Below are 14,603 nucleotides of genomic sequence, written 5' to 3' on the forward strand. Positions count from 1 at the left end.
AGACTGTCTCACTTGAATCTGTTATTTCCACTTTGTTATTTTCTCTCCTTTGGTCTCACCAGAAGTTTATCTTTTTGTTGCTTATTTGCCGAAGAATTAGATCCGGTATCATATTTATTTTTCCGTTTTCTAGGTTACTAATGGTTTTCTTCCTGTTTTTCTAAGTTTATTTTGCTGTTCTTTTTTCTATTTTCTTGAGATGGCTGCTATGTTCCTCTAGTTGCTTCTAAATTCGGTTTTGTTTTTTGTACTAGACTTCTGAAAACTTCTAATTTCATTGGCCATCCACCATCCAAGTAAGCTTCCTGTTTGTGAAGAATCCCAAAATAGGTGGGAGGTAGGCCCTGCCCTCCACCCCTGTTACAGAAGCTGAAAGTGGGGCAGCTACCTCCCCCGTCTCGCTGGCTGCTTGGGTGTGGAAACGAAACAGGCCCAGGGGCTCCCAACCCCCCAGATCTCTGAATCCAGAGCCCATGGTCCTTGCAGACAGAGTCACAGTTCCAAGCTGATGGTAGCAGCAGAGTCAGAACTCAGTGGTGGTGTCACAAACATCTTGCTTGTGGTGCTTGCGCCTCCTGGGACATCCTACTGCAGGAATGACTGGCTGTGCTCAGGCACCCAGCCTCCCCCCGCTCTTCCAGGCTGCCGAGCCTGGTTCTGCAGCCTCCTCCTTCCTTTCTATGGGCTACCCGATAGTTTTCCAGATAACTCCTTTTCTGCTTAGGTTAACTATTTTGTGCAGTTAGAATTTAGAATTCTGACTGGCATGAAGTTTTATTTTGCATTGTTCTTATTGTCATTTTCTAACTATTCCACAAGCGCAATTTTGAAGTCTCTGTCACCCAAGAGTTGATGAAAAGGGTTCTTAAAAAACATTATAATTGGTTAGGTTTGTGTATTTATATTTTTGTGATTGATTTCTAGTTTTATTGTTATGTCATTAGGTGACACAGTCTGTGTAATATCTGCTTTTAGAAAGTTAGGAATTTCTGTGCAGCTAGTATGATTAATTTTGCTAATGTTCCACAATCAGTTACAAAAGGTAAGTATACCTTACAGAAACAAAGTTCAGCATATATTTATTCATTATATATTCATTATCTTTTATTTTGCTTACCTGAGCCAACAAAACCAGAGGTATATTATTGTTTCTCACTAGCATTATGTTATACCAAATTATCCTTGCATTTTCTAACAATTTTTACTTTATGTATTTTGATGCAATGTTATTTGATGCATATATGTTGATGACTGAATTTTTAAATGTGCTCTTTACTAACATAAAATTACTCTTTTTTTGATCCATGTAATATGATAAATACAATGCTTTCTGGCCTTGAATTCTCTTTGGTCTGTTCTTAAGAATGATTCTTGCGGACTGTATTTTATTTTGATGCATCTAGATACCAGCACAGTGCCTGACACACAGGTGCTCATTAAATGTCAGTAAAAAGCAAGGATACTGGAAACTAGGAGGGGCACAGTAAATCCCTGGGGTTTTTTTTGGTCCCTGGGAGGCTATAAATGCCAGCTTGCACCATTCCCTTCAAATGATATGCTTTCCTATGTAAAACTAATACCCTTCTCACCATACCCAAATCGTTTAATAAAAGAAATTCCAGTGTGCTACCCACACCAGAAGGCAGCTGTGATTCTAAATCTCAGATATTCCAGACCTCTTAATATTGAGTACAACTGTGAAGCAGTAACTGGGCTCAGCAGAGTGTACCCAACAGACAAGACGTCTGCAGTCTCAGCTCAGAAACCCACATCTCAGAGGAAGCAGCTGGATGGGTAGGGGGTGGGGAGGGGGAGACACTGTGGGGTGGAAGGGAGAGCGTAGTACAGTGCCCAGGAGAGAGAGAGCGAGCTTTTGAAGACGACTGTGAAGCTCTCCCAAAAACAAGAGTAAGTGGGCACTGAGTCCCTGCAGAGGGTGTCTGGAGGTTCTCTGCGCCATCCACATCAGAAATGACAGAAGGGGACACGTGAAAATGGGGCCAGGGCAACCCCCTACGAGAGAGGAGGCTGGTGCCACCGAGAGCTCTGCAGCGGCTGACACAGCTCGAGGGCTTCGTGCGCCACCTTCTCTGTCCTCACAGCACCTCCAGATGTGGCATCGTGGAAGCAGAGATGGACCAGGCAGCAGGTCTGGGACCCAGGTGCTGCTGCCTCTGGGCTGGTCCGAGTCAGACAGACTCCCGTAGAGCAGGCTTGCAAACGCTTGCAGCGTTCCTTCTTAGTGTTTAGCAAACTTAGTTTAGTTCACAGTGCATGCATAAATTACTTTCAAGTAAATCACATTTTATTACAGGTTTAGGTTGTGTTAAAAATACCCAATGCCAGGGAAAGCTGCTGGCTATTCTGACACTGGGCCAGAGCCCACCAAAGGACAGCCTTCCCTGAAAGGGTCCACCCTGGTTGGGGAGATGTGGAAGGGGCTCAGCTGGGGCTGGAACATACATAGTGAGTCTGAGAAGACCGCACAAGGGTATGTTTTGCTTTCCAGCTCCTTCTGTTACTCTTCCTTTAAAGACCTGAGGGATCCTAAGGGTCTGAGCGAGCAGAGGTGGCTCCTCGGCCCCAGCTGTCAGTTGTGTAAAAATATTTTATAATGTCAAAAATTGCCTGGAAGAACAAACAACCCCAAATACTCTGTTTCAAGGTGCAGAAGCGATTTGATGGCAACACAGAGAGACAATGAGAAACAGAGATAAAAAGAGACAAAGAGAGAAACAGGATATATTCATTCCTGCAGCTGCAGATCATCCAAATCCTCCCAGATTACAGGAAAACAAGGGGACTCCCATCATTCCGTGAAGACAACGTCGCTCTACACAGTTCCCTGGGAGCACCGCGGCAGCTCTCCTCCTATTACGCACAATAACATCACTGGCAAGCCCTTTGTGAGCCCTCGGTGTGCACCAGGTCTGTGCTTGCTCGGCACTATCTCACTTCATCCTTAAAAGAAACCTATGAGGCAGTACTAGGATCACCCCATTTTACAGATGTGGAAACCCATGGGGGTGGTCAGATAACCTGCCCAGGTTCCAATAGTATCCAAGGACAGGACCAGGATTCAGTTCTGGGTCTGTTTGTCCTTATAGCCATGTCCCAACCGCCTGCCTTTGCTAACCTGTTCTATGTTAGCAACAGAGTTTGCTCCCCAAGAAAGCTTTTCCCTTAGTCCTCAACTCCAACTACACAGCCCCTACAATTTTGCTCTCATTTCAAACTTACTTAACACAGAAAAATACGCTTCTGAACTGCCTGGGAAGCTGCATTTTCCTCTCTCCCCTCCCAGTGCAAAGTGACATCTATTTGTGTGCCTAGGAAGGACCAAGCCAAACCCATTCATTACAAGGGAAGGGAAGCCACATGTGTAGACCCTGGCTTTCAGCACATCACTGTATTTTTTTTTCCCGTGGCTGTAAAAAGTAGAATTCTTTCAATAAAAACTTTCTATCTAAAAATAAAAGTGGCAAGCTCTGCAATTATACTTCTCAGTTGGAGACATTTGCTTTCCACTCTCTTTTCCCAAATGCACAAGGTCCAATTCGTTGGTCAGTTAATGGGTCACACCAAAGGCCCAAATGTAGTGTAATGAACTGGAAAACCAAAGCTATGTAGGTTTGAGTCATTGTGTGGTTGTTCCCCGAGTGCAGTGAGTAGCTTTATTTTACATCAACTGTATGCTATTTGTCTCACCTGTCCTCCACACAGTGGGGCCCTGATCAGGGTTTGCCAACCTCCAGCCCTAGGGCCGTCAAATGAGGCTTAGAGGCAGCTGTTGTCAACGCACTCTTCACCCAGTCTCCTCCTCTGAGCCCACCCCAACCTCCCTGCTTCCTCTCCTTTCCCTTTGCTGTTCTGCATCTTCCCATTACAGGACAGCCCCATGCTTGCTTGTGGAGTTCTGGATTAGCATGTGACTTGGATTTATCAGAAAGGTTGCTCAGAACCTATCAGAAGGGCTCCTGGATATTATAGACTGATGGCTCTTATTTTCTCAGCTGGTAGTTTCTATAAGAAAGGGTACTATCTTATACAGTTATACTATAGGAGAAGTACACCATTAACTACATATATAATTCTGGTAAGATGATTTTACATCTAATTCATCAGGGTTCTTTAAGGAACATGTAAACTTATGTTTACCTACGGGCGATGGAGGGAACAAATGAGGGAATTAGACGAACTTTCATAAAGTGTTTTACAGTATGATCCGAAGAGAATTTTAAAACACTATGAGATAGAGAGGAACGTTTTATCATGATTAGGAATCTAGCCTAGAGACAGAAGACAGAAGATTGAGACCAACTGACAGTCAGGTGTCTAGTAATGGGTAAACATTTTTATAAATGATAAAGAGAAGGAGATGCCCCGTAAACTCTTCAGGTTTGTAGGTAACAACTCCCTTCCTATAAATGCCAACTGGAACAAGTCATTAGACCTCCAGGAGAAGACATGCAAAAGATTTTATGTGAACGAAAAAAAATATATATATATATTCCATCATGTAATATTTCATCATGTAATATCAAAATTACAACCCAAGATAGGGTCCTCTGAATCCCTACAGATTATTCCCCTGAAGACATTTAAGCCACTGTGCTGCTTTGGCTTAAAAGTATGCTCGAGAAGAGCATGGGATGGCCACTGGGGCTGAAGTCATCAGGAAGGGTATCAGAAATCACACAAAGGCTGTCATGTGTCCTTGTAGAAACCCTGGTGTGTGTCCTCACAAAGAGGACCAGGTATAGTTTTGGTCACCATACCTGTAGAGGGATACAGTAGATCAAGAAATTGGCCAGAGAAAACCAATCAAAAGTGTCAAGGGAGCAGTAGTTAGTAACAGAATAGCAGCTAACAATCACAGAGCATTTGCCGAAAGCCAGGCACCGGTCTAAGTGCTTTGCATGCGTTAACTCATTTACTCTGTTAACCATCCCATGAGGTAGGCACTCCTATTGACACCATTGTAGAGATGAGAAAACCAAGGCATAGAGAGTTGAGGTTGCTTGTCTAAGTCATGAAGCTAGTATTTGTACCCAGGCCACTGGGTACCAGATTCCAGGCTCTTAACTGGTTCTTACTACTTGGGAAAGACAACAAAATTCCATGCTGTTTTGCTACGGAGGCAAAGGTTAAAAGTGATTTTTCCAAGTGAATAAAACCAAAAAAAGGTCTGAGGGGGAAAACATGGGCTTTCAACCAAATTGTAGATTATTAAAGTGAGGATAAAGTAAATTTCAGACAAATAAAAGGAAAATGGCTTTGCACAGCAGAAAACATTATATAACCTTTTTTTTTTTTCTGAAGAAGAATTGAGACTACAAATTCTAATAGGCTCGAAAAGGGTTGGCAATTGATAATGTGTTACTAAGGGAAACAAGGTTTGTTCTGAGGTGTTCTATCCTTTCAGGTGTGAGGATAACAGGATTTCCATGTCTATTCGCCCAGGAAAATCCCTGGTTATTTCTTCTAGAGGCAGGCTATGGGACTGAAGAACTGTGGGTCTTCCCCCGTGTGGCAAAGCCTCAGTCCATTTCTCACTACCCTTCCTGTCACTTGGGGCTTCCACCAGCTCCTTGCCAACCTCATCTCTGAGAAGCTCCATCCCAGGGGAGAAGATGGTCTGCGGGTGTGGGTAGTAGCTCTCAGTCTGAAGTGACAGGAAGTGCTGCCCAAGTAATTCCAAGGGGCTGGCACCCCCATCAGTTGTAGAAATCCTGTGCTGGGGTGATGGCAGCCTAACAGCAGGGCCAAGTCTCACATTGGAGGACCTCTGTGCTCCACGGTGTTCCCTCTGCCTGTTTCCTAGCCTGTCCTGGAGAAAGCAAGCCGACAGAGAAGGTTAAGTGGTCTCTGGGAAGAGTTACGATCCTAACTGTAGGCCCAGAAGTCTCTTGGCCTCTCCCCTTTTCCTCTCCTTGGGCTTCAAATGCCTCCGGCTACCCAAGCACAATGCCCCTCTGAGGAGCTGGGAGAGTCTGGCTATGCGTGCAGCCAGCTCCTTGGGCAATGGAGGATCTAGGGGTGAAATGGTTTTATTTCAAGTGTCTGCCGACCCGGCAGCTCCAGGGAACAAAGAACCCCCCCTCTGGTCTTGTGTACACGGGAGGAGAAGGTCTAGGACATTCTGCTGTCCTCGTGGTGTTGCAGGATGTAAAAAGAAAAAAGATTTGGCGACGCTAGGCTTGGTGAACGGGATCAGGGGCAGGAGGCAATATGGTTGAAATATTAACTATTATCGAGCTGTTTAGTTCTGAAGGATTAAAGAGACACACATGCTGACTCTCTTTAGCACAGGTCTATTCACAGGAAATCTCTACTCCATCAGCTACAGACATTTTAGCACAAACATTAGAGGTGGGACAGAGGCAATTTCTGGTTCTACTCACCTACGCAGTTATCGCAAAGGCTACAATGAGAGGCACGAGGGGGCCGGAAAATCTTGCAGGTGAAACAATATTTAAGTTTCACAGTCTGGCCATTGATGATGACTTCCTTGGTTCTGGGAGGTGGGCGGTACCCCCCTGAACTGGTGCCGTTTGCGATATCTGTGGAGAAAAGAAGACAAGAGCACAGGGGCTTAACACAGCACTTAAGCTCTGCAGGCTCCCGCACCTAGTAGGCCTGGAATCTGCATTTCCAAGTGCAGGGCCCACAGCCAGCGCCTTTCTGGGAGGCACCTGACCCCTAGACACACAAATGCGGTAGGACACCCAAGGCTGGCCGTCCCGCAACCTTCGTGCTCCTTGAGGGCTTGGGGCTGCGCTGACCATTCCACACACGCGGCAGTGGCCACGTGACTGACCTCTGCCCAATGGGGTGCAAGTACACGTGGCCCCGCCCAGACGGTGGGAGCCTCCCCTGAACCCCACCCACTGTTTCCCCCCCTTCCGCAGGCCACCTTGGAGACGTACACTGGGGCCCCCTGAATGACTGTGCACACCTGCACGGAGATCCTACACCAGCTAGCGCTGTCCTAATTACTACAGTGGGTGATAGTTACATCAGGAACATTTCGCTTCTCCGACGCTGGCTCAAGAATCTTCCCACTTTGCGCCTTGGGGAGGCACAAAAATACCAGATATTGGGTGGGGGGGGTATACAGATTTAAATATATATTTAAATAAATCATTACATGTATATTTAAAAAACCAATTTCTATATTTTATTGTCTGAACAGCATCTTTTATTTTTTAGAACCAGTTTTTTTAAATGTTGAAGAAAATACAAATACGTATTTTTTTTTTTTCAAGTTTCATTTTCTCTTATAACCTGGCTCTCATCCCTGAGTTCACATTAGAATCACCCAGGGAGCTTTTCAAACTCCCCTAGTGCAGGGACCCTGCCCCAGACCCGATAAATCAGAATCGCCCAGGGTGATTCTAATGTGCTGTAGGGTTGAGAACCCCTGCTCTACAGGAAGATAAAACATTTTATTCTCATCTAGACCCCTCACAGCCACAAAGAATTGAGGTCAGCGAGCTGTGCAACAGGAACAGAAGGCCACGGGTAAATGGACAGCAGCAAGAATACCTGTGAGGGCTTCAGCTGGGACTCTGCGGCTGATAAACACAGGTGGAGCAGAGCCTGGTGGCTGGAGGAACTCTCGGGAAACTTCATGGTGTTCTTTTAAAACAGAGCTGGTAACATTTAATTCGTTTTAATTCGTACACTATCAGATGGCGACAGCTGCAACATACTTTTGGTAAATTTCCAAAGTGATAGGAATGAGTCCCATCCTCCACTCAGCTCCCCCCAACGCCCCTCCCAGCCACGAACTCAACCTGGGCGAGAATTTCGTGGAGAGCTTTCAAAACTACTGATGCTACTGTCCTGCCTTCAGATATTCCGATTTCACGGGTGGGGTGCAGCCTGACATCAGAGGTTTTAAAAGCCCCCCAGGTATGGGAATCAGGGCCTTGTCACCGTGGTCCACGCAGCATCCGAGAGCTTGTCAGAGAAGCACATTCTCTCTCAGTCCCGCCCCAGAGCTCCTGAATCAGAATCTGCATTTATGGAGACCACTAGCCCCCTCCACTCCAGGGGGGTGTCGTGCACCTTAAAGTTTGAGAACCCTGCTCCCGGATGCCTGTTAACACTGCCCATCCACACGTCACATGTACCTCTTCCTCTCACGTGCCTCTCTGTTGTGTACCCAGATGCACTCACATGTGTGATAGAGAGCTAAACTTAGACAACACAGAAACTTGGAGAAACTCTGCGCACAGGAAGGGGCCGCTTCGCAAATCGCAGCCAGCCACCCAAGCATTTTCACGTGGAGAACCTGGTGATCAGGAACAGCCGATGGAATCTGCAGAGCTGCACCCTCCGTCCCCCCAGGACTGCTCTCACTCACAGAATTCACAGCTCACAAGTCATGATTTCAGGGGGTGCCCCCTTTACCCCGATCTTCTTTAAGAGGCTCTCTGAGGCCTGAAATCTGCCCATAGCCCTTTAGCCTAAGGCTTTGATATTTGTGAAGATACCAACCCCATTGGTAGGGCAAACATTCTGAGTGGTTCCAAGCCATTTACTCTTCACGGAAAATTAAAGTTCCACAAGGAGGTTGTAGAAGGAGAGGTGAGAGTTCAGGAACATCTGAGGGAGAGAAGGCAGTACGGAGCAGGGACACGGAGAGTAGGAAGCGGCCCTTCTGCTTTACGTCTCCGCTGAGGTCACTCATTCCACTTGAATAATTAAACAGCTGTGGCGCCATCCCAAGGACTCTGGGTGGCCTTGCCAAGCAGGACACCCCCTCTTGGCATGTCCCCCACCTGCCTGGCACCCCAAGCGGCTGCCCTATTAAACAGTGCCAAGTTCAGCAGGCATCTGGAGAGGGACCAGCTTCCAAAGCACATACACTGGAAAGAGGGCAGCATCTCAACTGATTCTGTGATAAGAGAACAAAGAGACGAAGTGGCTGCGTACTTCCTGAAGCATCAGGGTAAAAATAACTGGCTTTGAACACATCAACGATAAGGTCACAACTCTTCCAGTGCCAACTGGATGCCACTGAGGCCTAAATTAATTATGACTTGGTGCCTCGCTAGCCTTATGTCAGCTGTGAAACCCACTGTATCTATTTAGCTCTTCAAAACATGCATAGGAAAACTAGAAAGTCAGAGGATTAAAAAGAACAATAACCCAATCAATAATATTTGTGTTACTTTAACCAGAAAAGTTTAAAAAATGATTTGTCAAGAAAAATATTTTAAGAAGCAGGAATGACAAACTTATCCACTAGAGTGACTCCTAAAAAAAGCCTAGTTCTGAGTAACAATGACTTTAAAAAGTGAGTATTTACCCGCACTCCTTAAGACCAACTCTAGTGATCTTGTAGTTCTAAAGTACATTTTTGAAAGATGAAATCATTGATAAAAATTTGAGCTGAAGCTGGAATTCAACAGACATGGTACACCAACGCTTAAGAATTAAACCAATCTTACCCGGCCCGGCCCGAGCCCGAGGCAGTGGCCTCCTTGCGGCCCCGGAGCAGGCACGGCTGTTCACGCTTCCAGACATCGCTTCTCCGCTCGGGCCTCCCTGTCCTCCAGATACTCAACCTAGAAGGTCCGGTTCAAGCTTCTCCTGTGGAAATGCCTTGAAAGGTGAGTCACTTCCTTCCTCTCTTGGGCTCTCACTGCACCTAGCTCGTGCATTTATCCAGTCAACAGATCTGTGCTGGGCTCGTAGGTGCCAGCCCTGTGCTGGCAGCTGGGGATGCAGCAGGAACTAAACAGGCTTGTCCTCTGCTGGTGGGGTTCACAGGCCCAAGGGAAAACCTGGGTCCTCTGCCTGTGTGGTGGCCACGAGGATTTAGCTCCGTGTCTTCCCCCAGACGCGGCGCCAGGGCAGGGACCATGCCTTACTGCTCTCACGTTTCCCCTGTCCTGCCGAGGGTCTACACGCAGTAGGTCCCCAGGAACTGCCCGCTGAATGGAAGGCCAGTTCTGGCAGGTAGGGAGGAATGATGCTGGGAGGCACAGGACCGGTGTCCCTGCTTCTCCACGCCCACGGGTCACAGTCACACAGCCCGGTGGCTCGCCCTTCCCCAGGAACACCTCTCGCAAGGCCCTTCTGAAGCTGTTACTCCTCTTTACGTGTCCTCTTTACAGCCTTTGCTGGTCCAAAGACCCATCTCACAAAGCTAGTCAGTGCCACCTGGGAGGGCCGGGCAATATGGGTAGCTGTCTACCTCAAGGTACCCCCAAATTGTCGTTTCTTTCATATAATACATTCAACAGTCACCCCAGACCAACGGCTTTCTGGAATGCCCGCATCCAGGGCAGATGGGAACAATGGAGCCTTGAAACCCAAGGCTTCGCACCCGCACCTGAGGACAAAAGAAATGCCTCTTCAACATTCAGACTGGCACCCATGGCCGGTCATGAAAGGCTTCTCATCCCTGAGGATGACAAGCACCTGTGGCCTGCATCCCGGGGCCCAGAAGGTGGGGTTCCCATCCTAATCCTCAATTACTCTGTGGTTTGGGTTTTGGCTTTTGCTGTTGGCAACAATGGTGTTTCTGCTTCTTAGGGCTGCCCTTTGTGGTTTCAAATGCAGCTGTTGAAAAAGAATAATCAAAGTCTGCAATAGCTAATGGGTAAAGAACACTAGAATTGGGGGAGGAAAACCTCTAACAGTTCTGTAAGCTTATATGAGTCAGTATTTTTCAAGGACATTTTTATACACTAACGTTTTGAAAGAAAACTTAAAAGGTTGAAGTGGCCTTCTCCTTCATAAAGTCTCTCCACCTCGCCCCCTCCAAATTGCTGGGAGTTGTTAGCACAGAGGCAGAAACAGTCACAGAATCTCCGTCTAGTATTAACCTCACAGTCAGCCTACAGGCAAAGAATTAGGAGAGCTGGGGAGAGGGGAAGGGCAGCTGTTCCGTGCAAGTTCAGGGACACAAAACTGCCTGCTCACTAAGTTTTTCACTCAAAGAGAAATCCTGGGCTTGTCAGAGTCTCCAGTAAGTTGTTTGTTAATGTATGCACATTTCAAAGCCACTCTCCAAAAAACAAGTCACCTTTTCTTGGGAGGAATCACAGAGTGCTAACATTCTGAGAGACCCATTTGTCCGCCCCTGATTTAATCCTGCCCCAAATTCAGGGACAAAATTGATGAATTTTAACAATTGCTGAAATTCACCATATAAAGTAATGGAACTCTGCTTTTTTAAAATGCAAAGGGAAAAAAAATCCCAATTTACAAAAGATGTAGATTAAGATTCTTTTCCTTTATCAGAAGGATGCAGAACAGTGTCATTCCCTGGTGCACTGGCGTTTCACAGACCATTCACCAGCTGATGGCACACCCGCCAGAGCGGGAGGAACCTCTACTAATAGGCATTTAGCCGGAATGAAGATAAAGCATCTCTGCATTAGGATATAAGTCACAGGGAAAGTGTGATTTGCTTTATACCCAAGCCTTCATGACTATATGGATTGCACGTGCTGGAGGACAGCTGTTGGATCCAACGAATCTGAAATTTTCATAAGGCTCATTTCATTGATGCCCTGAGGCATTTGGGACACAAACTACCCAACCTTGGAACGGTTGATCTATCGCGAAGGAAGATGGTTGTTTTTAGAGCCATTTAAGACAATCTCTTAGCTTAGAGTTTGTAAACTTCCAAGTTTATAGGAAAATATTAACAATGACTAAATGTCAGACAAGTCAACTTCTATTATTTTAAGTGTTTGCGGGAAAAGGTACAGCAAATTCTGGTCTGTCTACAGATATTGGTTATTTCCACTCAAGACAGTAAAAATGTGAGTATTTTCTCACGAATATATTGGGCGGCAGTAGCTTTGCCTCCACAAATGCTTACATACAAAAATGCAGATGAGGGCTCATGGAGGGGGGGACAGTCCCCTCCAGTTAAAAGCTTTGCCTTCAGTGCTTTGTCTTCAGTGCTTATCTTCAAGGAATGAAGCTGACGCCTGAGGTGAGGCTCAGGCAGGCAGAGTTTCAAACCTGAGCCACGAGGTGGGTAGACAGGGGGTCTCCTCTGCTTAGGGGAGCTCATCCCAAGGTGGAGCAGGGAGCGTCTGCAAGGCCACAGCAAGAGAACAAGGGAAGCTGACGCGGGGCGAGCCACAGGCAAGGGCAGGCCGTATGTCGCTGGGACGAGTCCTACGAGGACTGGACGACAGACGACATTCAAGGCCCGGGTACTGTTCCAAATCGTTCGTTCACTCTCTCAACACCTATGAGAGTTGGAGGCACCTGGTGGGCAACACAGACCTTCAAGGAGACCTGGCCCCTGCCTTCAAGGATTTACAGTCTATGGCGGAGACAGACACGAACGAAATAATCGCACAACTACGTGCATCATTATGCAGTGTTGCTGCGAGTCAGAGAGCAGGGGAGGCCGCCTCTTCCCAGAGGGTGCGGCATTTGAACCAGAATCGGAAGGACGACTGAGTAGGGCTTCCCTAGGCAACGTGCGTGGGAGCTCCTGCTTGTGTGTGCGTGTGTGAGTGTGCACGCACGCCGGGAGTGGGAAGCAGGGCATCTCAGGCAGAGGGAGCAACTTGTGTACTGCTCTCGGGACAGGAGGCAGCTGGCATATCCAGGACCGACGGGAGGCCAGTGTGACCAGGATACAGAGTGAACGGGAGACAGGCAGGGAGGAGGAGGGCAGGGGCTAGATCGCTCAGAGCCCTGGAGTCAGGTTTGGGATGTTGGCCTTCAGTCTAAGTGCAAAAGGAAGCTTGATCATTAGTTTCATGTCAACTTGGCTAAGCTCTGTGCCCAGATGTTAGTCAAACACCTGTCTAGCTGTCGCTTCGAAGGTATGTTTAGGTGAGATTAGCATTGAAATCAGCAGACTTTGAGTAAAGCAGATGACCCTCCTTAACATGGGAGGGCCTCAGCCAATCAGTTGCACGCCTTAAGAACAAAGATTGAGGTTCCCCGAAGTAGTAGAAATTCTCCTCAAGACTGCAATGTAAGAAACCCCGCCTGGGTGTCCAGCCTGCTGCCCTGAGTGATTTGGACTCAAGACGGCAACATCAACTCTTGCCTGACTTTCCAGCTAACCCAACAAATTTCAAACTCGCCAGCCCCACCAGTGCCTGAGCCGACTCCTTAAAAATAAGGATCTTAAAATAAAATAAAATTTTTTCTATAATTTCTGTTACCTATAGCTCCTGTTGGTTCTTTTTCTCCAGACAGAGAACCCTAACATAGAAGCCAAGAAGAGTTCCATGCTGTGTAGGAATTAAAAAATATCACATTGACTGCCGTCTCAAAGATGGATTGGGGGAAGGAAGGGGAAGCAAGATGGATTTAGGGCCAGTTAGGAGGGGTTTGGAATACAAGCTAGAGCTGATGTCAGCCTGAAACATGGCGGTGGCTGTGACGATGGAGAGAAGTAGATACATTCCGGAAACATTAAAATGGTAACATCGATTATTAACAGATGTGGTAAATGAGAGGCAGGTGGGTGAGCAGGGTGAGCCTCGGACTCTGGCTGGTGGCAGGGGGGCACGGAGGCGGCCTCCCCCGAGGCAGGGAGCACTGCCTGTTTTGGGGAAGGTGCACTGGGGGCAGAAGGAGATCACCTGCTGGTACTGAGTGGGAGGAGACATCACACGGACAGGTGCGTATACAGAATGGGACCTCAGAGGAAGGGCCGAGGCTGGAGATACAGGTCCGGCAATGACATGGGGAGAGAAGGTAACGTCAGAAGGTGTTGGAAGGCGAGAGGGCCAAGGGCTGAGCCTTGAGGTGCTGACTCCTACGTTTAAAAGCAAGGAGTGCCTGAGAGGTGGAAGGACGGTGTGGCTGAGTGCCTTAGTGTGTGTCAAACACACTTGGGAATAACCCGAATACTGGACTCCCTCCAGGACACTGACTGAGCATCAGCACAGCAAAGGGGCTGGAAAGGAAACCCAGGGTTTCCCCAGTGTGCTTAGCTCTCCTGCCATCCAAGGATACGCCCATCCTGTGGGACAAGGAGCATTGTGTAGCACGCCAGCAGGGAAAATGTTGATGTAAGAGGTGGGAGCTGGCGGGGACATCAGGACCAAGGGGGTGACGCTGTGACAGAGGAGTGGATGCCGGGGTGGAACAGGAAGGAACTGTTCCCTTTGGGCTGAACCGAGAGCACTGGAAACAAAGCCAGGATTGGCGGCTGGTGAGAGGGATCAACCCATCGTGCCCAGGATGCTTGGACCATGTGCATAGAGATGGCAAGAACATGGGGCCGGCCACCGTGAGAGACCACAGATTTGCCCTCAAACTGGTAGAATCACCTAAGGTTGCGGAGATGTAGAGAGGGATCCTCATGCAGGGATGGGGGAACCTGCTCCAAATTCCTGGCGATGGGGGTCTGCAAGGGGACCTGGCATCTTCCATGTAAACAGACTGGCCTGCTTGCCCCTGCTGGAGGCGTGGGTGGTGGTGGCGGTGTTGGGTACCAGCTTTTTTCCACCGAGGCTCAAACCCGCTCTGGTGGTCCGACCTTCATGAGCAAAGCAGGGCAAGCAAGGCCGGCCATGGGGACCGCGGCTGCCTGTGAAGTCCTCAGGGAGAGGAACTGAATGGGGCTGGCGCGATGCTTTCTGGCTCTGAGAGGG

General features: G+C 47.8%; 1 protein-coding gene across 4 annotated transcripts in view; it reads right to left on the reverse strand.

Moving 5' to 3' along the window:
• Positions 1-14,603, reverse strand: part of ZDHHC14 (zDHHC palmitoyltransferase 14) — a gene marked incomplete at its 5' end in the record, with an annotated part of 272,487 nt that overhangs the window by 65,333 nt on the left and 192,551 nt on the right. For all 4 annotated transcript variants that reach the window (XM_082404609.1, XM_082404607.1, XM_082404608.1 and 1 more), the window contains one exon: positions 6,405-6,563. In XM_082404609.1, coding sequence (XP_082260735.1) covers positions 6,405-6,563 — 159 coding nt within the window. The remainder of the gene's footprint in view (positions 1-6,404; positions 6,564-14,603) is intronic.

Source organism: Balaenoptera borealis, assembly GCF_965194805.1.
Source record: "Balaenoptera borealis genome assembly, chromosome: 9".
Taxonomy (NCBI): domain Eukaryota; kingdom Metazoa; phylum Chordata; class Mammalia; order Artiodactyla; family Balaenopteridae; genus Balaenoptera; species Balaenoptera borealis.